Source organism: Dermacentor albipictus, chromosome 3 (genome assembly GCF_038994185.2).
Source record: "Dermacentor albipictus isolate Rhodes 1998 colony chromosome 3, USDA_Dalb.pri_finalv2, whole genome shotgun sequence".
Classification (NCBI taxonomy): Eukaryota; Metazoa; Arthropoda; class Arachnida; order Ixodida; family Ixodidae; genus Dermacentor; species Dermacentor albipictus.
The window spans coordinates 167,206,166-167,231,671 of NC_091823.1; the positions used below are offsets into that span (position 1 = coordinate 167,206,166).

The following is a 25,506-nucleotide window of genomic DNA, read 5'->3' on the forward strand; positions in this document are numbered from 1 at the left end:
ATCGGAACAAGGGCATTGACACCTCTACCTCCCAAATATGCACCTTCTCTCACTTCATATGCAAAGCCAACCTACAGCATCTCATTTTGCACTGTCCTGCTTTCAATCTTCAGCAACACAACATTTTCTACATCGCTATAGACCTTTTCATTGGGCAAGAAGGAAAGGGCGAAAGGCAAACCTTTCTTCCGCTCTTGCTTGTGCGATCCTGCGCGGAGCTGCTTGAAAGTATTTCTGTCGCATGCTGCGGAACGATTTGGAGAGGTTTCAGCTCCTACTCAGTGAAATTTACGCATGTCCGTTCGTACAAGGTTGTCGCGGAACCAGTGTGTAGCATTTCGGTGCATCGGTGGCTACAATATGTGGAAAATATATCTCTTGAGGGCGCAAACATGTGACGCGCATTATCAGACGCGGTGTGTGTATGTTTGGTGAACTATTATGGGTATATCAGTTTTAATTCAATGAAGGGAAGCGACGTCTCTGTACTACCTGCATGAAATGGTAAATCTGCTCACTGTCTGATCGCTTGGCGTAGGGACTAAAACAATGAGCGCATGCTCGTGTATACGGCGAACCTAAACAATCACAAAGCATCTAAGCGGCAGGCGCTATCAAATATTTTTGATGCACCGTTCTCACGCATTTCAAGTCTAGTATACTTGAAATCACTATGATATGTCCGCTAGCCTCCTGCATGTGGCCGATCGCGCTGCACAACACAGCCGTCACTGCGGTTGGTCAACCAGCATGATACATACTTAAACTATGTGCTTCGGCATTATCCTTTTTGCACTGTAAAGCCGTAATATAAGAGAGGGATCGCATTAAAGGAATGCAATTTTTGAGGACAAATTCTCCATAATATGGGCAAGAGCGTCTTAGAGAACGGGACGAACATCCTATTTCTGAAAAAAAAAGAGAAGAAGGGCTAATGCCGCAATACGAACTCGCATACTCATGCCACACAACGTTCATAGATTTATAAACGTAGATGCCGCATGCTTGGGCCATGCGCCATATGGAACAAAGATATTTGTAATACATAGGACACTCGCGCAGTTCGTCCACCAAACCAAGTAGTCACGCAATATAATCTGAAGCTAACAGTTTGAACGCTTGTAAAAGTACAACAGCACATCTAACGCAGCAGAACGGTACCCATGCTGTTAGGATAGTCACGTATGTTTCATTGCATCTAAACCACGGCTTAGAACTAAAGGAAAATGATGCGGTAAGATCTCATTAGTGAATTGAATTTTCAGAAATACACAACTGATCGCCGAGGATGATTGCAGGGTAAAAACGGCGCGTACACATCGCGCTGCGTGCTCCATCCACCTCAACACCAGCAGAAACACCAGCCATGCTGACTTAAACCACTCAAGTACGTCTCACAGAAACGTTTTTCACATAGAAGACTCCGCATCATACTAAATAGACCGCGTGATTACGAAAAGAAACGACAGAAGCTACCGCCGAGCGTATAACTGGCATCACGCCGTATACCTGGAATCAAGCCAGTATGCCGACTGCCCATAGATGGCGCCACTGTGTGGCGGAATTCATTATAAGTTGGAATTCATAATAAGGGCTTCATGATAAGTTGAGAAAAATGATCATCGATGAGGAAGGGTTTAGCAGCATAGGGAGTGACCATAAACGCATCATTTTGAAAATGGAATATGTAGTTGGGAAAGACAGCAAGGAGCGCAAAATGGCCGGACAAAAGTTCAAAGCTGAACAAATAGCAAATATAGTCACAAGAGTCGAGGAAGAACTTGGCAAATGGCCAAGTAAACAGTGGGAATATGGTGAGCTTCTAAGTTTAATAACGACAGAAATACGGAAAGAGGAACAACGTGTTCGGTGGAAAGGAAAAAAGAAAGCGAAGAGCTGGTGGAACAGGGAGATACGAGAAGCGATCGCCGAACGACTTAAAGCATCTTGAGAGCACAGGCAGGCAAAGAAGGCGCAGTTGCCGCGGGATGAACTAACCAGTAAATGGGAAATATATCGCGAGAAAAAGTGTATGTTTCAAATACTGGTGCAAGCAAAATTAAAAGGTGAAAGTGAACGTTGGTTGTCAGAAATACCTGGGAAAAAGCAGGCTGCACCTAGAATATTTTAGAACCACATAAAATTATTAGGCAGGAAGTCAACAACGATACAACAATATATCCTAGACGAAGATGAAAACAGACTGGAAGGAGATGCGGCAATAAATTACATCCGAAAAGTAACAGCCGAATCTTTCCAAGGCAATGACGAGGCTGTATTTGAAGAAAAAAAAAAGAGCATGAAAGAGGCCCAAGTGGAAAAGGAGCTGGTGCTGACAAGTTTTAACTGGAAGAAAGCGGAAGCGAAAATTCCTAAGCGCACAGCCACAGGGCTAGACGATCGTTCCCGTTAGGCTGGTTAATAAACTAGGACCAAAAAGTAAGGAAGCTCTGTTGAAAGCTTTGGAAAAACCTAACAGCAGTGGAAAACCTAACATATAGACGAATACCAGACAGTTGGCGACAAAGTAGAATTAGTAGTAGTATAAGACTTTTATTCAGCCAAAAATTACAGGCCGAGCATATCGACCGCCTGGGCGGCCAGTCGACGCTGTTCTTCTTCACCTTCAGCGCCAAGCCAGTCGAGCCAGGTGGTGATGGAAAGCGAAGAGGGAGGGTAGGAACTTGATTGCTGAGCAGTCGGACAGTAGAATAGGCAATGGGATAGGTCTGCATAAGTAGACGGGCAGTTGGGACAGGAAGGGTCGGAGCGATAGCGATAGAGAAAGAGGCGGGAAGGGGTAACCAGTGCATTCATTTGGATGTGCCGCAGAAGGCGAGCCTCCGGCACAGTGAGTGATGGATGAGGGGGAGGGTAGAGGCGCTTGTCGAGACGGAGCTGGAGGTAAACTTCCTTGATAGTGCGGCGCAGGGAGAGTCCCCCAGAATCCTGCGAGGGCCCCGACCAGGGGATCAACGGTGCCCGGTTAAAAACATCACGGGCGAGCTGATGGGCCAGCTCATTGCCGTCAATCCCCGAATGCCCAGGGACCCAGCGGAGGAAAACGGTGGAAGGTTGCAGTGCGGAGACCGCTCGTTCGACCTCTTGTTGGAGTGAATGGGGTAGGGTGCGGTTCTGTATGTGGCGAATGGCGGCTTGGGAGTCGGTGTATATCGTGTACTCTGGGAGCGAGGGCAGGGAGGGAAATGATTGTAGGGCATGTACAATGGCAAGGACCTCGAGAGAGAGTGCATCCGGAGGGTGTAGGTACGGCCCACTCGTGTGAGTTTCAGGTGCTGGGAGGTGGGGATGGTAGATAGCGTAGCCACAGGAACCTCGAGGGGCTATGAAAGAGGCATCCGTGTAGGCTACTCCCTGGGTAGTAAAGAGGGGGGAATGATGCTGCGCTGCCGCGTGACGACGGCCGGCATGCAGGACAGGGGACATATTAGACGGGAGGGGGAGAATGCGAAGATTGGGCGCCGGGGTGGATTTTGGAGAGGTAAAGGAGGAAACGGGAATGGGAGAGATACCCGCCTGGGCCAGTAACCACTGACCCTGACGGGTAAGAGAAAGCCGGGCAAGCTGGGAGTCACGGTGGAGAGAGAGAAGAGAACGAAGAGGATGGAAGAGGCCTGTGGCAAAGAGCTTAGCAGTGGAGGTGGTGATAGGGAGGTTGAGAGCTGCCTTGTAGAGGCCAACAAGGGCGGTTTCGAGGGTGTTAAGCTGAGTGTGGGTGAAGGAAACGTAAGGCACAAAGTACAGGAACTTGTTGAGGGCGAGCGCATGGGCAACTCGGCACGCATGAGCCTCGTGGAGGCCCGAGCGCCGAGTGACCACGCGCCGCAGGAGGTGAGTTACCGAGTGACAAGTCCTGACCGCGTGGTGTAGGGCTTGCACATTCTTGGCTGCATGTAACGGGAAGCCAAGAACTTTGCATTGAGGGACAACAGGAATGGGAGAGCCGGAAAGATGTAGGGAGATTAGGGCGTTGTGGGAGCGCTGGTATGAGGAGTAGTTAAGAAGGAGAAGCTCGGATTTCTCCGGAGCAGGTGACAAGCCAGCAGTGGGGAGAAAGGAGTTGATGAGATCGAGGCCACGTTGCAGGGTGTCCTGTACGTGACCGGGAGAACCAGACGAACACCAGAGGGTGATGTCGTCGGCATAAAAGATGTGGTGGAGGTCAGGAATCTGGGCTAGTTGGGAGGCGAGAGGGGTCATAGCAAGATTAAAAAGGATAGGAGAGAGAACAGCACCTTGAGGAGTGCCACGGGTGAGCGGGTGGGGATCGGACAGATGTGTGTCCACTCGGAAACGAGCCACTCGGTTAGAGAGAAAGGAGCGGAGATAAGAGTACATGCGGTGTCCGCAGTCTAGGGAGGAGATCTGAGACAGGACATGGTCGTGGCACACACCATCGAAGGCCTTGCGGACATCAACAGTCACAAGAGCGTGGATCTGGCTGGGATTGGGTGAGAGAAAGGTGTGCTGGAGGATCAGGAACATGTCCTGTGCACAGACGCGCCGTCGAAAGCCGATAAGAGAGTGGGGGAAGAAATCTTTCGCTTCAATAAGATCAGAGAGGCGAGTCAAAGCCATTCGCTCAAGGGTCTTGCCAACACACGACGTCAAGGAGATAGGGCGAAGGTTAGAAAGGGAGGGAGGTTTGCCCGGCTTCGGAATCATAGAAATAAGAGAGGATGTCCAAGCGCTCGGCAAGCAGCCGCTGTCCCAGGCATTGTTGAAAGTCTGAAGGAGGAATTCCTTGGAGTGGTCGGGGAGGTTGCGGAGTGTAGTGTATGTGATGGTATCCTCACCGGGAGCCGAGCGAGAAGCATTAGCAGCCAGGGCAGCTTCGAGCTCCCGGAGAGTGAAAGGGCGGTCGAGGTCTGGGTTAGGATCGCCAGAGTAGGCTGGGTAGGAAGGTGTGAGAGGGGGTGGCAGATACAAAGAAGTGAGCTTGTCAAAGACCTCGGAGGGAGTCCCCTGAGTGAGGGCTTTTGCTAGAGTGGGAGCAAGTGCAGGCTTCGTACCTAAGAAAGATTTAAAAAGGGACCACGTGGATCGCGAGTGTAATGCAGAATCGAGGCCGTCACAAAGCGCACTCCAACGAGAATGCTCGAGGGACGTGCCATGGGCGACTATCTCGGCCCGCAGAGCAGCAATCCGAGAGGAAAGTTGGGCATTCTTGGGTTGGGAGCGCAAAGAACGTTGGAGACGTTTCATCCGACGCCATAAACGGAGAAAGTGAGGATCCGGGTCTGGGATAGGATGCCGTGAGCGAACGCGACGGCTACTGGTCGAAAGCGCAGCGGAGATGCGCGACGTCCAGTCATCGTAAGATTCAAAGGAGGCGGAAAGGAGATTAGTGCGAAATGCGTGCCAGTCAGTGTGAGTGGTTGAGTGCGATCGAGGGATGTGGGAAAGTGAAGCGGTAATATGAATGAGGAAATGGTCGCTGAGGAGCATTTCAGCTGTGACCTGCCAGTGAAAGGAAAGGGAGCCCCGAGAGAAAGAGAGGTCGAGTGTCGTGGAGCGCTGTGAGACAGTGCCCGCTCGAGTAGGGGAGCCAGGGGTATTAAGAAGGGTGAGGTGGCGTTCCTGGGCAAGACAGTGGAGAAGGCGGCCGGACTTGAGGGTCTGGGGGTAGCCCCAGAGCGTGTGAGGGGCGTTAAAATCGCCCCCAAGGAGGAGATGGGTGGTGGCGGGAATAGAATGAAGGAACTTGCCCAAGGCAGTGAACAAAGAGGATGTGGCAGGGGGATTATAGAAAGACATAAAGGCGAGTGAGATGCGCGATGAAGGTCGGTAATACACAACACCAACTAAATATTTACGGAGGCTGGAGGGGATATCAAGTGGCTCGACGAGGACGTCGCTGCGTACATAAATGGACGCAAGCGGCGTGCCCGTCGTGGCATGGTAGGCGCGGTAACCTGGGACGGTGCGGGCCGTCCGAGTCTCCTGGATAAGGAGAAAATGGGGCAGGGAAGGGCGGGTGAGGAGATACTGGTGGAGGGGGGTCTTATTGTGGCGAAGGTTTCGACAGTTCCACTGCACAATCTCGAGGTCCTCTCCAGGCGCCATGTTTACGATAGATTAGAGGTAGAAGAGTTTGCGGGGACACGTTCCTTCTTTTTGGCCGGGGGCAGTGACTCCTGGAGGGAGCCCAGCATAGAAGCGAATGATTCCAATTGCTTGGATTGGGTTTGGAGGGTGGTGAGGATCTGGACAATCGAAGTTTCGAGCTGAAGCAAGCGAGTGTGGTGTGCAGTGGTGGTGGTTTCTACCAGGTCAGCCAATGGGGCGACCTGGGCGTTAGGGGACGGGGTGATGAGCGTGGCAAGGTGCTCATTTAGCTTGGTAAGCTGGGATGTAAGAGAGGAGGTTGTTGTCTTTAGGGTTTGTGTCAATGCGTGGATTTGCTGTTGTAAATCTTGGGAGATGCGCTGTTGTTCGCGCTGGTGACGCTCAAGCATTGTGAGCCGGAGATCGAAGGAGCGGTTCTCGTCAGTCAGGGATGGCGAGGGTATAGTAGAGGAAGAAAGGGATGCTTGCACCGAGGGCCCTTTGACTATAGCGGCGTAGGAGCCTGGAGGTGATGGAGCCTGACTTGACGGAGATGCATGATTAGCGAAGGAGGCGGAAGAAGGGGTGGGCTTCGTGGCCCTGCGCAAAGCTGTGCGACGGAGAAACGCGGCTCTGGCACACTCGCGTTGTTTAGCGAGGAGGAAGGGGCAGGTGGGGTCGAGAGAGGGATGTGTGTTTACCTGGCAATGAATGCACCATGGTTGGGCACACGCGTGAGCGGTAGGATCTGCGGGTTGGGGTGCAGCACAGCGGCGGCACTTGGCCGGAACGTCGTGCTGAGGGCATTGGTGAGCACGGTGTCCCAGAGCAAGACAACGGGTGCATGTGGGGGGCTTAGGCTTATGAGGGCGGCATCGGAAAGCGACGCGTTTAAAATATACGAAGTGGGGTATGACGGTACCAGCGAAGGTTATGAGCACTGATTCTGTGCTGCCCATCATACGAGCAGCGAGAATATCAGTCGTGTATGATTCAAGGTCATGCATGAGCTGAGTAGGAGTAAAGTGACCACCAACGTTATGAATGACGCCGAGGCAGGAAATGGGAGGATTGGGGGCATATGTTTTGACGGTGATTGGCTTACCGTGGAGCTGAAGATGCGTGAGAGAAAGTAGGAGTTGGGCGGTGAGAGGGGAGTGTGTTTTCAGAAATACAAGGCTCTGAGCTGGCTTGGCCTGAAGGGTGATCTCTGCGCTGGTTTTGGAGGAGAGATGTGCGGCGGAGACGATGGCGGCAAGCAAGTCGTAAAGAGGCAGCTTGGGAGTGAGGGTACCGGGCGGAAGTTGGATCCCAACTAAGATGAGCTCGGTGCGAGGGCGGGCGGCGGAGGCAGGTTTGCGGCTGGTACTGACGGTGCTCCAGCCGCTTTCTAATGATGGCGTATCATGGTCGTTGTCTGGGGACGACGTGAAGTCCATCTCCGCCGACGAGTCGTCAGCCGGATACACAGTGGTCAAGGAGGTAGGGGCGACAGAAACACATCTCGAAACATTGGGAATGACGTTGGTGGGCGTAGAGTTTGCACTGTCCAGCACGGCAGAAGTGGTGGATCCGGTGGGAGCGGCTGCAACAAGCGCGTTCAGCTGCGATTCTGATGTCTGATTGCAGCACTTTACAACAGGCGCCAATGTGGCCGGAATAGACGCGGCGGCATCCGTGGCGGCGACGGTGAACGCTGCAGGCTGCGACACGTTTAGCGGTCCGAGACTCTTGGCGTCGCTGACAGCGTGGAACTTGGTCGTAGGAGGCATTGAGGCGACGAACGCCGACTGCGACGCGGCGGTCGAGTCAGAGCTCTCAGCGTTGCTCACAGCGTTGAACGTGGCCGGAATATGCACGGTGGCGTGTGCGGAGTGCAGGAACGCAGCCGGTTGAGGCAGGGCTGCCGGCTTAGAATTAGGCACGTCGCTGGTAACATTCAGCGTTGACAGAGTAGGCTCAGTGGCACCGGCGGCGGTAGAAGAGGAGGCCAGCGGGGCATTGGTGGCTGTCGGCTGGCGGGTCTTCGTGAGACGCTGCATGTCAGAGGTGCAGGCGCGGCGAGTTAGGGTTAGCGCGGCGCCGCGCCGCTTCGTAGATTTGGAGGGGCCTGGAGGGCCAGCCTGGCGTCGGACCGGGAGTCGTATGGTGTCCACTTGTGGCGGAAGTCTTCGTGAAAAGATGAAGAGTAGACCCAGGGGCGGGCAAGGCCCTGGACCGGGCCAAGGACGGGTGAAAACGGAGCACGATATGCAGCCAGATAACCAGAGTGGCGCCACCTCAAGTAGAATTAATTTAATTTATAAAGGTAAGGGAGAGAAACAGAATTCACTCGTATAGACCATTGACCATTACATCAGTAATATACAGGCTGGCAACACAGGGAATCAAATTAAAGCTTCAAGCATGGGCAGAGAATAGTGGCATTTTGGGAGAGCTTCAGAATGGCGTCAGAATAGGTAGGCGTTTGGATGATAACTTGTTTGTTCTTACTCACCCTATTGCAAAACCCAGTGCCACTGGGACCCAGTGCCACTGAGACCCAGAGCGCCGGATTATGGGACCAGCCCCGTGCGCTGGATGCGGGGGCGTCGGGCAGGTGCAGCGTACTGGGAGGCACTGGCTACTAGTGCGAAAAACAGCTATAGCACGTTAAATATGCTGTGCCTGGCCACCGTATATATTTTTTCGAATACGGAAATTTCGATAGCCGTTTCTTGTTCTTCACGCGATGTATATGCAAAGTTTTCTTAGTTCAGTGATGCCTTTCAGTCAACAAGTCTGTCTAGTCATATATGTTCGTCAGAGAAGCGCAGTCTAGTGCTTGGAGCCATCGCCAATAACCCATATACCTGTGTTTATGACGCGTCATATCGGCAGTCATCGCTTCTTGTGCTGGCACTGTAGACATGAAAAAAATGTTTATTTAAGAACACCGATGCGAAAGCTGAAATTTAGAGTGATTTATCCTTGTTAGACTTCTTGATTCCTGAGCCTAGACGCGCCGAAAGCGTGAAGACGGACTCGGCGGATACGCTAGGCCTAAGCTTCGGTGGCGACCGATCTCGGCGCGGGTAGCTGGCGAAAGCTAAAATGTGTGTATTTGAGCGTCACAACTTTCTTTAGTACAATAGGGAAAGTGGATGCGCACAAATCACCTCAGTTTTGTTATGGGTGCGATATTATCAGTCAGCGATAGGCTTCGAGCTCGGGGTCCGTCCGCGCGCGTCTGAACGATTCCTGCATTTCATGTCAACTCCACAACACTGCGACAACGGCGACAACTCCCAGTCATATGTTCCGTGCGAACTACTAAAAAACGCGGCGTCCTATGCGTTTGCGTGGTTTTGTTCAAGAATTTGGCTATCCGCCCAGTCAAAAGGGAAAATGAAAAAAAAAAACGAAAGTGATCTTCAGTGTCAAATGTCCATGAATAAACAGGGCAGCTCACGCACCTTTATTCCAAGCTGCGACACGAAACAGTGTACTATGAACCCAAGATAACGCGTTATTTAAGACAAGAGACTAGTATCAAGCGATGAAATTGTACAAAGCATTTAATATTCAGCAGCGCTCGTACTTGCGTACTGGAACCAGCGCGGCACAAACACAATCAGCACAGCTTCCAGCGAGAACCAGCGAACTGCAGCGAGAGCCAGCGTCCGTACAGCACAAACCAGTGCGCCCCAGCGTCATGGCAGTGGAACCAGCGTCTCTTCCAGTGTGACCCAGCTCTTATCCAGTGTTCTCACTGGTGTCCCAGTGAGTCCCAGCGAGCGCCAGCGTACCCAGTGCGATCCAGTGCCAAAAAACGCGCTGGTTTCACACTGGAAGGCGCTGGTTTTTGCAACAGGGCAGTGTATTGAAATATCAAAAGTAGAAAGCAGACCGTTGTATGCGGCATTTTCAGACATTACCGGAGGCTATGACAACGTAGACCGCAATATTTTGTGGGATATTCTGGAAGGGGAATGCTTAGGTGACGATTATCTACAGCTTTCGAGAGAAATTTACTTAGAAAATACCGTTTACGTTGAATGGGAAGGGATGAGGAGCGAGGAGAAAGTTCATATCATCAAGGGACTGAGACAGGGGTGCCCTTTATCCCCGCTGCTGTTTATGACGTACATGGTGATGATGTAGAGGGCGCCAGAAGGAAGTAATATCGGGTTTAATCTCTCATACAAACAGGCGGGTACAGTAATAGAGCAGCAGCTCCCAGGTTTATTTTATGCGGACGACATTGTGTAGCTAGCTAACAAGCAAAGTGATTTGCAACGTCTGGCTAATATCTGTGGACAGAAAGGCAACAATTTAGGTTTGATATTCAGTGTTAGAAAATCAGGTGTTATGGTATTCAATGAAAACAGTGTACAGACAGTGGAGATACAGGGCCAGGAAATACCTCGCGTGAGAGAATATAAATATCTTGGTATATGGGTAAACGAAGGCAATAGATACATGGAAACACAGGAAAAAACAATACCAGTGAAGGGGCAGATAAATTAAGCCATAATGAAGCACAGAGTGCCATGGGGATACAATAAGTACGAGGTCCTCTGAGGTATGTGGAAAGGTGTAATGGTTCCCGGACTTACTTTTGGAAATGCGGTTGTTTGCTTTAAATCAGGGGCACAATCAGTACTCGACCGGAACAAAAGGTCAGTGGGTCACCTCGCATTGGGCGCTCACGGGAAGACTGCAAATGAAGCTGTGCATGGTGATATGGGCTGGACAAGTTTTGTAGTGAGGGGAGCTCGCAGTAAAATTGAGTATGAAGAACTGCTGAGGATTATGGAAGAAAGTAAATGGGCTAGGAGAGTGTTCAGGTATTTGTACAGGAAAAACATTGATTCAGAGTGGAGGAAAAGAACTACGAAGCTTACCAGCAAGTATGCGGCCTGTAGAGTGTGCTACACAGCAACCAAGAAGGTCAAGCGGAAAGTCAGAGAGGCTGAAATAATCTCACGGGTGGCGGCAATGGAAAAGAAAGCTGCCATGAGTAACTACTTAAGAAGAAAAAATGAAATCAGGAGAGAAACCATTCATAAACTCGAAGGAAAGCTCATTACTTTTCGAAGCGAGATCGGGATGCCTTAGAACGTGCACCTATACAGTGAGATATAAGAAGGAAGAAGAACCATGTGCTTGCTGCGGTAAAGCTAGGGATACTAGGGAGCATGTTTTATTAGAATGTGAAGACGTCTACCCAGTGGTCGATTTAGGCACCACTGGCCTCCTTGAAGCCCTTGGGTTCAGCGGGAGCAGTGGTAAACATGTCCGCAATAGGCAGTAGTAAGAGGCGATAGGAGGATTGGTGGAAGTAGGGACGACAAAAGACGGAGACGTACAAAAACGCAGTTTGCAATAGGGGATCAGAAAATTTTGGTGTGGTAGTTGATAGTGTTCTTTTTTCTCTTTTTATTGGTTAACCTAGGTGAGACATTAGGCAGTATAATATCAAGAGCTTGGTGGCGCAACCCACCCTCCCGTTCCAAAGGGAGGCTTGTGCTCATAACATCCATCCATTCAAGGTGGCGCCCATGAAAAAACTCTATATTGAAGCTTTACAGAACATTCTCGAAAACCTCGATCACCTAGTCATGTTAGCCCACTCCGGCATTCCTAGCGACCTGGCTCACCCGAATAAGTGGGTGTCTACCTCTTCTTCATATTGTTACGTGTAGAAATATACAGACGGAAGAGGCTATTTACAAGCTATTTACACTGGACTGGAGCCAGAGCACCAGGCCGACATTTTCTCGCGCCAAGGGCACAGACCCACTTCGTTGTCGTTCTCGCGGTGGCTCGTCTCTCGGGTATCTACCGATAATATCGTAATACTACCCCCCGGCGGAAAAAGCGCCGTCACGGTGTTTTTAAATATCCAAGGCACGTGGAGAATTGTAGGGTTTGAGCTGGGTGACGTGGACAATGTCACGGGTTGTCACACCGGAGGACGTAGTGGGCATGGCTAGAACAATTTCATAGGTGACATCGGTCACTTGGCGGAGCACGCGATATGGGCCGGTATAACAGGAAAGCAGTTTCTCACAAAGGCCAACTTTACGCGATGGTGACCAAAGCAGCACGAGGGTGTCGGGCGCAAAATGGACATCATGGTGACGGAGGTCGTAGCGTCGCTTCTGTTTGTCTTGAGAGACTTGTAGATGAACGCGCGCAAGTTGACGAGCGTGGTCAGCACGGGCGATTGCATCACGGGCATAAGCGCTAGTTGAAGCTGTGGCGGACGGAAGCATCGTATCTAGTAGTAGCGTCGGTTCGTGGCCGTACAAGAGGTAAAACGGGGAAAAGCCGGCAGTTTCGAGACGGGAAGAGTTCCGTCTGTATCTTTCTACACCCCGTAACAGTATTTACCTACTCCCCCAGGAGCGACCTTCCGTCGTCGCGTTCTCAATAAAAGAATTCATGCATTACAGTTAGATATGTATCGTACTCGTACATACCTCTCGTCAACAAACAGTAGCATCAAAAATGAACATCAACAAGAAAGGGACGAGGCTTGTGCTCATGTCGACCCCTACTGCTGCTACATCGCTGACACAAGGTCGGCTTCATTTAGATGACATCATTGCGCTAGCTGTGCTGGCTTTCTTTTTTCTCAAATACTCTAGCCATCTGTTTGACTATCTCGACCACTGTGCACTTAATAGACCCGTCAGCTTTGAACCACACCTCTTTCGGAAGGAGGACGTGGGCTATCGTCCTACTTGAGTTTATTTTTGGCATTCTGCTGCAATGGACCGAGTAGCTCTGTCCTTTTTCTTTTTTTGCAGCAGTCCCATGCCTCATGAACCTGTCGCGGACACGGTTATATGGACACCTTACGCCATTTCACAGCTCAAACCAAGACTCGATAGCGAGACACCTGCAAAATGCTACGCATAGCATTGACTGTCACAAAGCATCGGACCTGTATTTTTCTACTCGCCATTTGTCCATGCAGTCAGGTACTTTTTCTTAAACCTTGCAGGTGACCATAGGCAAAGGCAGCTCATGCTTGCCGTATATAGTCTTATCTATTAATTTTCCGCGCAACCGTTAATAAAAACAGATGTGCCACGAAATGTATCCGAAGATATCTTCAGTTTGAGTGTATTCCAACCTTCCACAAGCCAACCTGAAAAATCATGCCTATTATCACAAGGCACGTGTCGAAGGACGTCAACCAGACCTCAGCTAGGGTTTTCTTGCGTTGCGCTGCATCTCTTGCCTCTAAGTTTACCGAATATCCCCCGGAACACTGCAAGTTTGCTCGGCAACAAATTGTTCTACGCCGCTGTAAGTTGGAGGTGAAACGCGACCACTAATACGAAGCTTTGTGGCCAGTCGTGCTTGGCGCCATAACTTGACTGAGCGATCCGAGCCCTGGATGGCTGCGTCTCGTATGCCTCTCTTGGCAATCCCGCGACTGCTCGTCGCCCGTGCGAGCCACCCAAGGCGGCTTAGGAACCCACGCTAATTTTTGTGTTTTGGGTCTTTAGGTGTACCCTATCACGAAGACCGAAGGCTGCCTTGTGTTCTGTGCATGCTCATTTGTCGCCCGCTACCTTCTTGGAGCCCCAAGGAGCTTGGGACCCCAATTCCAAGTCTGTAATAACTTCTCAAGGATAGCGGTAAGCTGCCGGTCATGATTTGACAATGTGTCGCGTATGCGCTCCAACTTATTTTGTTCTTCTGTAAACTTCCTCGCTAAGTGGACGGCAAGCTACTGCATGGCGCCTCTTACAAACAGATACGTATCCGAATCCGGTGGCCTACCACCGCTACTACCCGAACCTTTACACGGACAGATGTAGATTGTCAGGAAAGGGCGCACCTACAACATATGGTTTGGGCTTGTCCTCGGGCACCCACACAAAATAAAACACACTTTGCTCAGCTGTGCACCAGAAGGCCAACTTATGGAAATCCAGCAGGCCGAAGATGCCGCCAAGGCCCGAGGACTAGAATCCGTGATCTAGGTAGAGACGCCTAGGTCTCATAAATTTGTTGTAATAAAATTTATTCCGGCTCCTCTGTAAACTTCCTTTGCTTGATTGCGGTCCCCAGTAACTAATTTGCCTAGATAAGCGCACTCTTTCGCAGATTCTGCGGGCTGACTGCCGGTCACAAATTCTCATTTTTTTGCCAGACTATTATGCACTATCTTTGTCTTCTACGTATAAGTTCCCACCCTGCTCTTCCCTACTGTCGGCTGATGTCCACAATAATTTCTTGCTAGTCATCTCCAATCTTGCTGAACAGAACATTGTCAGCTCTAAACCACCGGTTCCTGAGATATTCGCCTTTCATCCTCACTCCTAATCTTTCTAAACATGCAATGAATAGCCTAAGCAAGAGTGTGTCTCCTTGCCTTACTCCTGACTTTTCCTTGCAAAAGTAGCTGTGAATGTTATACAGATATTGTCTAAAACACTCACCCTTGCTTCATGTACTACTTCACTACGCAAGAACTCTTTAACGCTGATAATTCTACTGAATCGAAAGCTCTTTAGTAATCTATGAAAGTCATAATTAAGCGTCCGTTTTAGTACGCCGAAGTTTTTATTTGCCTAATTGATTACACAAATGTGATCGATTGTTTAATATCCCTTTCTAAATCCAGCCTGTTCTCTTGATTGATTCTGCTCCATCACAACTCTTCCACTTAACTTCTATAGTATGGTGGCGTCCTAATCGCACCTCATGCGACGGCTCCCTCTGAGTAGCGGAAGCGAATCTCCAAGATTGCAGGAGCCGGAAACACGTCTTGGCCACCGCGCACTCGATAACTCCTTTTTCTATTTTTGCTGCAGGCATGTACGTGTCTCTCTAAAAACTGTTAAAAGAAATATTTTCTGTTGACCGCTGCATGTACTTGCTGAAGTTTGCAAAAAAATGGCATTCTTGATTCGAATTGTTCTATATCCCACTTGGCACTGTTACATTGCCAGACTTTTCTTTCTTTAAATAAAGAAACGGTCAAACAAGTGTTGACGCCAAAACAGACAAGGTCGACGTGCATAGCGATTCAAATAACTATTCAGGTAGATGTTGATTAGACTTCGAAATAATAATTAAATTATGGAGTTTTACGTGCCGAAACCGCGATCTGGTTAGGAGGTACGTCTTACTGGAGCACTCCTGAAATTTGTACCAGCTGCGGTTCTTTAACGTGCACCTAAATCTAAGAACACGGGTGTTTTCCAATTACGCCCCCATCTGAATGGGGCCGCCGGGGCCGGGATTCGACCCCGCGGCCTCGAGCTTATGAGCCCGACACCACAGCCACTAAGCAACTATGGCAGGCGAACATACATTTTTATATATATATATATATATATATATATATATATATATATATATATATATATATATATATATATATATATATATATATATATATATATATATATATATATATATATATATATATATATATATATATATATATATATATATATATATATATATATATATATATATATATATATAGGCTGTGCCTTTGTGTCTCTTTTTTACCCGCCGTGGTTGCACAGTGGCTATGGTGTTGGGCTGCTGAGCACGAGGTCGCGGGATCGAATCCCGGCCACGGCGGCCGCATTTCGATGGGGGCGAAATGCGAAAACACCCGTGTGCTTAGATTTAGGTGCACGTTAAAGAACCCCAGGTGGTCGAAATTTCCGGAGTCCTCCACTACGGCGTGCCTCATAATCAGAAAGTGGTTTTGGCACGTAAAACCCCATAATTTAACCCATAATTTAATTTAATTTTGTGTCTCTTTCACATACCCGTAACTCACTCTTTCCGTCTTATTCCCATCGTATTTCACGCAGAATTACGTGGACCTTGTCTTCCTTAGCATTGAATCTCGGCTGACCCTCCTTCTTTTTTTTCTTAAGAAGAATAAAGTGTGCCGATACGGGATATATACTGCAGTTTATGGTGCAAGGCGGCTAACGTGCGACAACACTAGCATTAGTTATGCCGGCACCGTAAATCTTACCCACTCTGTAACTAAGTCTCGCTTCTTGTGGGCACTGGCGAAGCCGACTTTCGGATGCCGTTGCCTTGGGCAAGCAATGCGCAGTCAAAGCGAATTCGCTCCATTTTTCCAAAATTGTGCTGTACGGAGACTTGGCCTCAACCTGTCTTTATGTATGATGGTGCCGGCTTTATAGACCTTTAGTCCAATGTCGACTAATTTCAGACCGTATGAGCTCTAATTACGCCAGTACCTTTAATTTTATCTACTCTGCAAATGTTTAATTCTCGATGTTTGTGTAGTTCAGTTCTGTATTTTTGTACCGTCGCGACTTGCTACGACGCTCACAACGGTTACAATATACCAAGATCCCAGATACGCCAAACCAGCACGAACTCAGATCTTGTCTTCAAAAATTGCAAATTTCCCGTCGTGTGCGCTCCTCGGAGTAAGTAATGTTTGAAACATAGCAGATATGTCGCTTGCGGCATCTGCAGTGCGGCAAACCATGATTCCTAAATTAGTTTCGCCAATTCGCTGGCCTTGCATCCACGAGGCGCGCACGAAGGCATATTGACAGCTTTTTCTTGGCAGAACATGCAATGAATGGTGTAATTGTCACCATAAAATGCGGCCTGGCTGCGAAGCTTGAGCAAGAACCGACAGCGGTAAGTCAAAATTATTTTTCTATAGTCCTAGGAAAAAAACTTAAGTCTCGGCATGAGAAGTGGTGAGCAAAACTGATGTTTAATGCCGCCGTCTCTTTATGCATGGCAGAATAACGCGGTATGTCTCAAGAGGTAGGCGCAAATCTCTCACCAGTCGTTGACACTGAGGTCGAACCCGTGCAGCCCGTCGTTGAAGGTATGCTCCAGGCTGTGCTTGGCGGGAGACGAGTAGCCCAGCACGGTGCCCATGCACAGCGTTCCGACCCAGCTGCCGATCAGGGAGGCCAGCAGCGGACGGGGCATCGGTGGACGCTGGTCTTCGTCAACCACGCGTTCGGCGCTGTGTTGCGACATGTCGGGCTGCAGGCCGTGGACGGATGACGTATGGGAAAGGAAACGACGTCTGGCGCTAAGCGGGGGTGCTTTGTAGCTTAGTCCTCGCAGGGGCCTCTTCCTTTGCTCTAGATGTCTGCTTTTAGGAAAGCCTGTTTCCAGTGATAAAAGTGACCCTAAAAGGAGACGAGAACGGTAGCCTCACCCAAGGAAAGGATCGAGTCTTCTTTTTCACCACAGGTGCGGTCACGCGCCTCTTACCTTCACCTATGGACAATGATGATGGTGGCGTTTCATTTGGATTAGACGAGTGTGCTGAAGTGTAAATGACGCGCTGGGTTCCTTTATATTATTGTATGCCTTTATTTATTTTAGTGTCCCCTTGAAGACCATAGGTATTACACAGGAGAGTGAGCAAGAACAAAAAATTCGCATGTGTTTCGCGTGCGCTTGGTTTTGCAGGATATTCAGTGCCTCCTTTCATGCCACGTGTTTCAACACATGCACTCATGTGGGTCGTTAAGTCTGTATAGCCTATAGAATTAATGAGTGCCAACGGCGGCAACGAGGCTCGTATGCCTCGCCCCTGCCTTTCGCAGGTTCACGTGATGCTTGCCCTGTTCGGCGTTCTACTCCCTCTGGACGTGCCAGCAGGTTCACAATGTTTGCTTGAGCCTCGGATGCCACAAGAATTTCCACAAAACAATGATGACAGCATTCTCTTGGACTTACCGCCCTTGATGCGTCAAGGCTACAGTCACGAAACCAGATTGTCAACGTGATCAATTCTTCGAAGCTATATAAGCTGGCTCCGGCAACCAGCCGCTTTCAGAGGGCACGTGTGAAACAGCGACACCATAGCTCATCTGGCTCATCTGCCCCACCTTTGTCTTTCGCAGGTGTGTTCAGCGTATTCTTCATATGCTAAAAGAAGAAAACGATGACCCTTGTCTTCTTTTGCTCCGGTGCCCACGAGTGCTTTGTGATGTTGCCTGCGAGTATTTTCCAATGATTTTCTTGCTGTTAACCTATGGTGACGTTTTAAGGAACCCAGGACTTGGTAGTAGAACGTCTGCGTTGTTAGAACTTGATAAGCAGCCTGATGATTTTACTGAGCAGATGACCGTCCTCTTTGACTTGCTCAAAGATTTACAAACGCGTGCAATGCTGTCGCAAAAGGCCCAAATTTAACTTCTTGTGGACGTTAAAGCCATCAAAACTAGCAAAAAATTATAAAACAAACATCGTTTCCATTGAAAAAAGTTGGACACCCTCAAAGTCATGACTATATCCCTTGATAATGTTCAAAGCAAGGTGATGGTGGTGGTAAACTTTATTGAAAAGGGGAAGCGGAAAGCGGGAGGTGGCTGAGGGATCGGGCTTAAGTAAGGCCCTGGGCCTGCTTGGCCTTCTCCGCCCAGTCCACCAGTTCAAGCTGTCGGTCGACGTCCCCGGAACTGAGCCAGGCTGTTCAGTCAGTTTCGCTGCTGACGGGGGCATGAGAAAACTCGAGCGAGGGGCATTCCCACATTATGTGTGTGAGTGTCCCCGTTTGTGAACAGAGCCTACATAGGTCGCTTTCCTTGCCCCCTGTGATTTTTTTAATGTACTTGGGGTATGGGTATGTGTTTGTCTGGAGTCACCTAAACGCGACCGGACTCGATGAGCAGTTTGACAACTCGGAACAACTTACTAAATCTTTGGCTCAATGAATTAGAGAACTGATCACGGCGCCAAAGTCTACTTTTCCGAGGCTTGCCTGATTCGCGCGAATTATGGGCAGAGTGCGAGGCATGTGTAATTGACGCCCTAACTGGCGTGCCCGAAAGCCCATTACATAATGTTGTGGAACGTGCTCATCGCTTAGGGCGCTTTGAATTTAAGAAAACCCGTCCTGTCATGGTTGAATTTTCAAATGACAAAGTAAAGGAGGCCGTGCTTTTCGAGCGTAGTAAGCTTAACGACAAGGGCATCGTGGTTAGTGAGGATTTCTCAGCTGCCACGCGTATTACTAGTAGTAGCCGCCTGGTGCGCCACCTTTTCAGCTCCGTTACAAGAAGCTTGTGATCAAAAAAAGAGTGCGCGTGCAATGTTACTGGTGGCGCCGTAGTATAGCATGCCCAGAATGAGGCATCACATAACCATCATGCGAGTAACACGCCCCGCGCAAATGAATAGGAAATTGGGAGGAGTGGTGGGTGTGATTTTTACCCGCTTCATGTCTTCTTTTGTAATATACACAGGACTAATAGCAAACATGATCTTCTACACTCAGCTATTGATACCTGTAATGCTTAAATAATCGTACGCGCTGAAGCATGACTGCACCCACTAATAAAGGACAGTGAACAATTCTTGGAAACGTTCTCTCTGTTTCGTTGTGACCACGCCACGCGGAAAGGCGGTGGTGTTCTCATAGGAATATAGTTTGTAGTGATCACAGTTCGCAGTAAGCTTAAGAAAGCTTGGGCCTTTGTTGAAATTCAAAAATAAAGAAAATATTATCAAGGCTTGTTATCGCCCACACCTTTTTCCTACAGCTCTGTAAACAATTATATGGTATCACTAACATGGTTTTGTCGCGATATCCTGCACTACCTTTGTTCCTGCTCGGTGATTTGAATATCCTTAATCTCACATGTGACTGCGATGAACCCAACATGAATCCTTCGTCGATTCTTGCAAAACGGTTTCTTGACACGTGTAAAGTTTTTTTTTTTTTTTTGCTTTTCACAACTTCTCAAAGAACCCACCAGGAGAACAATCTCTTCCGCCAATACTCTTGATTTAATGCTCATCACTCGTCCCGACCTTGCTTCCGGTCTTCTTTTACTGCCGGCATTGAGCGATCATTCCATCTTAACATTCGAAATAGAGTTATTGCGGCCTAAAGAAAGAAACAAAATCAAAACTAGTTGCGATTCTAAACATGCAAACTTTTACGCAATCCACAGACAATTGTGCAGCTTATTAATACTTTTCTGACCGACTTTGACAGTCGTAGCATTCAAAACAAGTAGGATTTATTTATCAACGAAGCTAAAGACTTACTTGAGAAATATGTACCCCTTCACTTCATAACTTCAAACAAATTGGCGCCATGGTACAACAGCCACATGAAAAGCCTATCAAACAAAAAGAAACGTGTCTACAGATCAGCGAAACGTTGCCATTGTGAGTATCGTTGGAATGCGCATGAACTGCACTCCGTTGCGTCAGACAGCACTTTCTTGAAAGTGCGGTCCCATCCGTGCTCGCTGCGTGGATAATAAAAAGCTCTGGCGCGTAATAGATTCAAGAGACTATAACGCGGGAGACCGTATACCTTCTGAACAGCGCACAGCTGTCCTTAACGATGTTTTTGTTTCTAACTTTTTATCGGTGACAAGCATTTCGTCACCCCTTTTGAACAGTGAGTATTCCATTGCAATGTGTCCTATTACAGTATACCCGTGTGCCCTAGAACATCTAATTAATAAAGTGGAACTCTCTTCTTCCCCTAGTTGCGATGCGATAAGTCCGAAGTTTTTGAAAAACACGAGCGAGTATAGTTCCGTTATACTAACCAACATTTCTCAAGTCACTTGGCACTGGTTGTATCCATGCTGAATGGAAGATAGGAAAGGTGATTCCACTTCACAAAACAGGCAGTAGGCGCTATACACTTAAGAGGAAGCTTTAGCTCGGGCCCAACACCAACGCGCTCTATTCAAATACGCGTAAACGCAGAAACGCTTTTCTGAGATCACCTCTCAACCGATTTTAATAGAATTTGTTGCATTTGAGAGAGAAAAATAAACGATAGTGACCGCCAGAAGTGGGATTTCAATTTAGTGTCGCAACATTGTTAAAATTTTTTTCAAAAATTCGAAAGTCCGAAAAGCAAGACGAGTATCGCCGAGGCGACTTATTCATCGTTCCGAGAAAGGCTTTCGAGTCAACGCTACTCGACCGCGGGAGGAACTGCGTGCTTCTACCATGCACTGACCGTATTCGGCACTGATTTTGATCTAGTGACACCTGCTTTTCCAAATCGGAAGCACAAGAACCTCAAGAACAAGTTCAAGTGAGAAGAGCGCGAGAACCAAGAGATTGCGCAGAAGTTCATCAATAAGCCGATGAAATTCAACCTGGAAGCTTTTGTGGACGAGTTTAATGAGCGAAAACACCCGTGTACTCAGATTTAGGTACATGTTAAAGAATCCCAGGTGGTCAAAATTTCCCGAGTCCTCCATTACGGCGTGCCTCATAATCAGAAAGTGGTTTGGCACGTACAACCCCATAATATGATTTAATTTTTTTTTTCTTCCACTATAGTAACGCTAGCATATCATGAGTAGTTTCATAAGATGAAAGGGGCTGCAAGACTTTGAATGGCTTCTGTGCTTTTTATGAGTGTAACGTTAGCTGCGTCAAGAATGGCGCATGCGTATTCTAGTTTGGAGCACACTAATGTTTTGTAGAGAGTTTCAGTACGATGGGGCAGATCAGAAGTTTTGAAGCAAATGGCGCAACATGGGATTGGCATTGCAGCATATAATGTCGACATACATGGGCCAGGAAAGGTCGCTGGTGATATTTAGTCCAAGGTATTTGTACAATGAGAGAACTGAGAGAGGGCTATCATTGAGGAGATATGTATGCAGATTAGTAGTATTAGTACGCTGTGATACGCGCATGCATTTACATTTGCTTAAGTTAAGCTTCATAGACCACTTCTTACACCATAACAAAACGTTCCTAATATCGTCTTGAAGTTTACGAGAATCATTTAGGTCAGTAATTTTAAGATCTGGAGCGCAGTCACCAGCAAAAACTATAATAATTGAAAATTTCACAAAGGAAGCCAGATCTTTATAGTAGATGGATCTACAACCGACCTGGCGGCACGCCTGAGGTTAGCGCCAGGGGCGCTGAGGATGAATTGTTCACGATTACGTATTGTGTTCCATTAGCAAGAACGTTTTTAATTCAGTCCAGTACTAGTGGGTCAACGTAAAAAAAAAACATAGTTTATGGATTAATAGGGCACGGGACACGGTATCGAATGCTTTAGCGAAATCGATAAAGATGCAATCAACGTCAAATCCCAAGTCGGTGTTGGAAAAGAGGTCGTTAGTAAAACAGGCTAGTTGCGTTTCGCAGGAGAACGATTCATTAAAGCCATGCTCACTGTTGTTAAAGAAAGAGTTCATCTCAAGAAAATCTATTATGTGGAAACATATTATGTGCTACAGAATCTTACACGGAATGCTGGTTAGTGACATGGGACGGTAGTTTTCGGGACAATTTCTGTTACCTGATTTGTGAACAGGAACACCTTCCCCACCTTCCGGTCGCTTGGCAGGGTTTAGCGGTGATTTGATTGTTGAAATATCCTAGTAAGAATAATTAATGAATAGAGTTCGGTACATTTGAATATTTTTGAAATAATTTCATTTGAACCCGCAGACATTTTCAAATTACCGATTAGTTTTCTAATGTCCAATCAGTATATAAGAATTGAGTCCATTGGGGTATCGTAAACTTTCGTTGTGGGTTCGGTTCACCAAAAAAAAAACAAAGATCGATATTACGATTTCATAGACCGGCTTCGGGTCTTCTCCTCCTGTGCTTTTCGAACACGTCATGATATTTTACGTAAACTCTAGGTCTTGTCAAGGTAAACTAAATCTACTTCCACATAACAAAGATGGCCGTTATAAGGACCTTTCAACTGCCTTCGCGTAGTCGAAGTAAGAAGTTCCCATAATGGTTATGCGATTGTACTAACGGTACAATATATGCTAAAGTGTTTCTTTTTTCTGTTAGATTGAACTGATAGGTTTGGTAACGTTGATTTTACACCTCGGAAAATACTGATAATGTTCTTACAGCTAAACTACCTTGATCCGTGAATGTCTCATTCACTTGTAAATAACGTACATACCTATAAAAGGAGGACTAGCTTCCAAAAGTTGCAAGTCCCTGGTCAAGTGTCTATGAACATTTCCTGCTATAGAAGAATGTATGCAGCAAAAAAGGGAACACAATTTTGCGGGAACACTGGAGTGCGTGGCTCGCGAGGATTGTCTCTGCTACGTCGGTCGAGCAGCTACGGTTTGGCGAGTACACTTTTAGTTTGATAGTGTTTTGAAAGTTGCGCTTGCCCTAAGAGCCTTGGCGTTTGTGAAGTCCAAAGCAAGACTTTGCGTTTATATTACAACGCAGGTGGTCGCCGATCTAGGCTTTTTTGTAGTGCGCCTCGAGAACATCGTTCCGATGAGACAGGTGTTATATGACTCCCATGCTGTGCTACTGATTGTTCACGTAAAGAGTAGCGCGCGTTTTGCATTACGTGTTATTTATTGTCGTGATAAACTGCGCCAGCACACGTGTGCGCTCCCTTTTCTTCGCTTTATGTGCCCCCGTCCGCATCTCGAAGCATGCATTATTCAAATCTTCTACCTGTCCTTCATGTCACGCGGAGCAACACAATGAGATATTCGCAGTTTTAGGCAGACACACTTGTGGGATATGCTCGTCAGATCGGTAATGAGAGCAGGTCTGCAACAACATATTCGACTTCTGATTCCTGATCTTGCGAAATCGTGGCTTACGTTGCACTGACGTGTCCTATTTTTTTTTCATATTCACACAAAGCAAGTTAAAGGGAAGCTGAAGAGTCTGTCGAATTCAATAAGACGCTCATATACGGATGCGGGAACCTTATAAACCATGAAGGTAAAATTTCGGGGGGGATTTTTCACTTAGGAGCGGCGCAATCGTCGGTTAAAATTGCGCTGTAGCGCCACCCCCCGTCGAGCGCCGCGCGCTGCTGCTGACGCTGACGATGCGAGTGGAGACCGGAAACCGCGGCTTAGTGACGTCGACACTGGTGCTCCGCTCCTTTGCAGTCTCCGCGACCGTGCCTAACCGTGCTTATTTCTGCGTGCGTGCCGTCCTAATCTACTTTGCTCGACCCTACATTCCTTTATTTGTGTGTATATAGGAGTGGTAGTTGACGTGCGCAGCATCAATTGAGCTTGTAGGCCGATCATGCCGGCGTTCTGTGCAGCCTACGCTTGCACGAACACCAGCGGCCGCGACGATGTTCCGATGTTCTATTAGTTCCTGCAAGACAAGAAGCTTTCAGCTAAGTGGGAGGCTGCTGTGAAGCGAAACAACTTCAAGCGCTCAAGAACAGCAGTGTTGTGCTCTAACCACTTCCGTGACGATTACTACCGGAGTTTATCAATAATGCGTGCTTTGGGTTCCACTAAAAAAAAAAAGCAGTCAGCATGCTGAACGGAAGGTGCATGTTTATCGCCCACCCTTGACGCAGGTTTCATCGCTAAGCGCCGCGAATTTTCTATTCGCACGTGTGTTGTGAAACAGCCTGCATGCAGCTACCATAACGCAGCGCAAGCGTAAAGTTTGCATGTGTTGGGAAGCCTGCTCACGCCAAGACGCTGCGCTCCCCCTTCTCTCGCACACATAAGAAACCGACCATCTCGCGTAGCCGACGGAATTCGTCGGTTACGAGTAGCCTGCGAATGGCGCGCTGATGAAGGTTCTATACCACACGTGCTACAACAGCCGGTAAACTTTTCCCGCGTTTAAACCTTCTGTGTAGATTGCCGACAGCTTTGGGGCAGCGCACAAATGCTGAAGGTCGCATCACTGCTTACGTTCTACGAGGAGGCATGCAGGAACATAACACTACAGTTGTTTGCCCGGAAACGTACTCACTGGAACGCTGAATGCAGCTTAGGAAAAACATACTCGCCAAAGAACATTTCCAACACAAGGAGATGCTAACACTTCGCCTTCGTTCGCGTGGAAAGCAGTGCTTGCACCAGCATTTTTTGCTTCTTAGAGAGGCCGGCTCTTCGCAATCGGCTCGGACATGTAGTATGTACAAGTATGTACGTAGGTGTAGTATGTACAAGTATAAACCCCTTACAAGTGGTCTTGCATGCGACAGCGACAGCGCTACAAGCGAGTTGATGGCTGTCGCGTTCACTCATCGTCTGCAAGCCGAACTCCACGCGAGCGACGGCTTTGAGCGACGACTTCCCGGTATGACGGCAGCAATATACGCGCCGAAACTAGCGTGACGCATGCTTTATCAATTTCAGTTGATGTATTTTACTGAAGAAGGAGCACCAAATATTTCTGAAGGTGTTGCACTAGGTTCTTATTCTTGCACGTGTAAAATTCAATAGTTTGCTCGTTCCGTGCGACAAACAGTAGTATTTGAGTTATGTATATCAAGTTTTGGCTTCGCACAATTGGCTAGTCGCTCATAACATTTCCGGGCGATGAGCGACGAGTTCTAGATTTCTAGAAACGAGCGATCGAGCGACAACACCGAGCGATTTGTTCAAGCGACGGCCCGTTTTGTCGCTCGAAGCCGTTGCCCGTCACCGTCGCGCGCAACATTGCTCTCGTAGAGTTTGGACTTAA

At 48.1% G+C, this 25,506-nt stretch overlaps 2 protein-coding genes across 3 annotated transcripts in view; both read right to left on the reverse strand.

The window, feature by feature from the left end:
• The window catches only part of LOC135896306 (facilitated trehalose transporter Tret1-2 homolog), a 70,297-nt gene extending 53,012 nt beyond the window's left edge, over positions 1 to 17,285 (reverse strand). Inside the window, exon 1 of one of the 2 annotated variants that reach the window (XM_065424667.2) lies at positions 16,877 to 17,285. In XM_065424667.2, coding sequence (XP_065280739.1) covers positions 16,877 to 17,079 — 203 coding nt within the window. In that variant the 5' untranslated portion in view covers positions 17,080 to 17,285. The remainder of the gene's footprint in view (positions 1 to 16,876) is intronic. The other variant, XM_065424668.2, reaches the window with a different exon arrangement.
• Positions 2,707 to 5,451, reverse strand: LOC135896304 (uncharacterized; the record flags this gene model as incomplete). Its single annotated transcript, XM_065424666.2, has 1 exon — positions 2,707 to 5,451. A coding segment is annotated over exon 1 (2,520 nt), but the record flags the coding sequence as incomplete, so codon positions are not given.
• Positions 17,286 to 25,506: the final 8,221 nt, after the last annotated feature.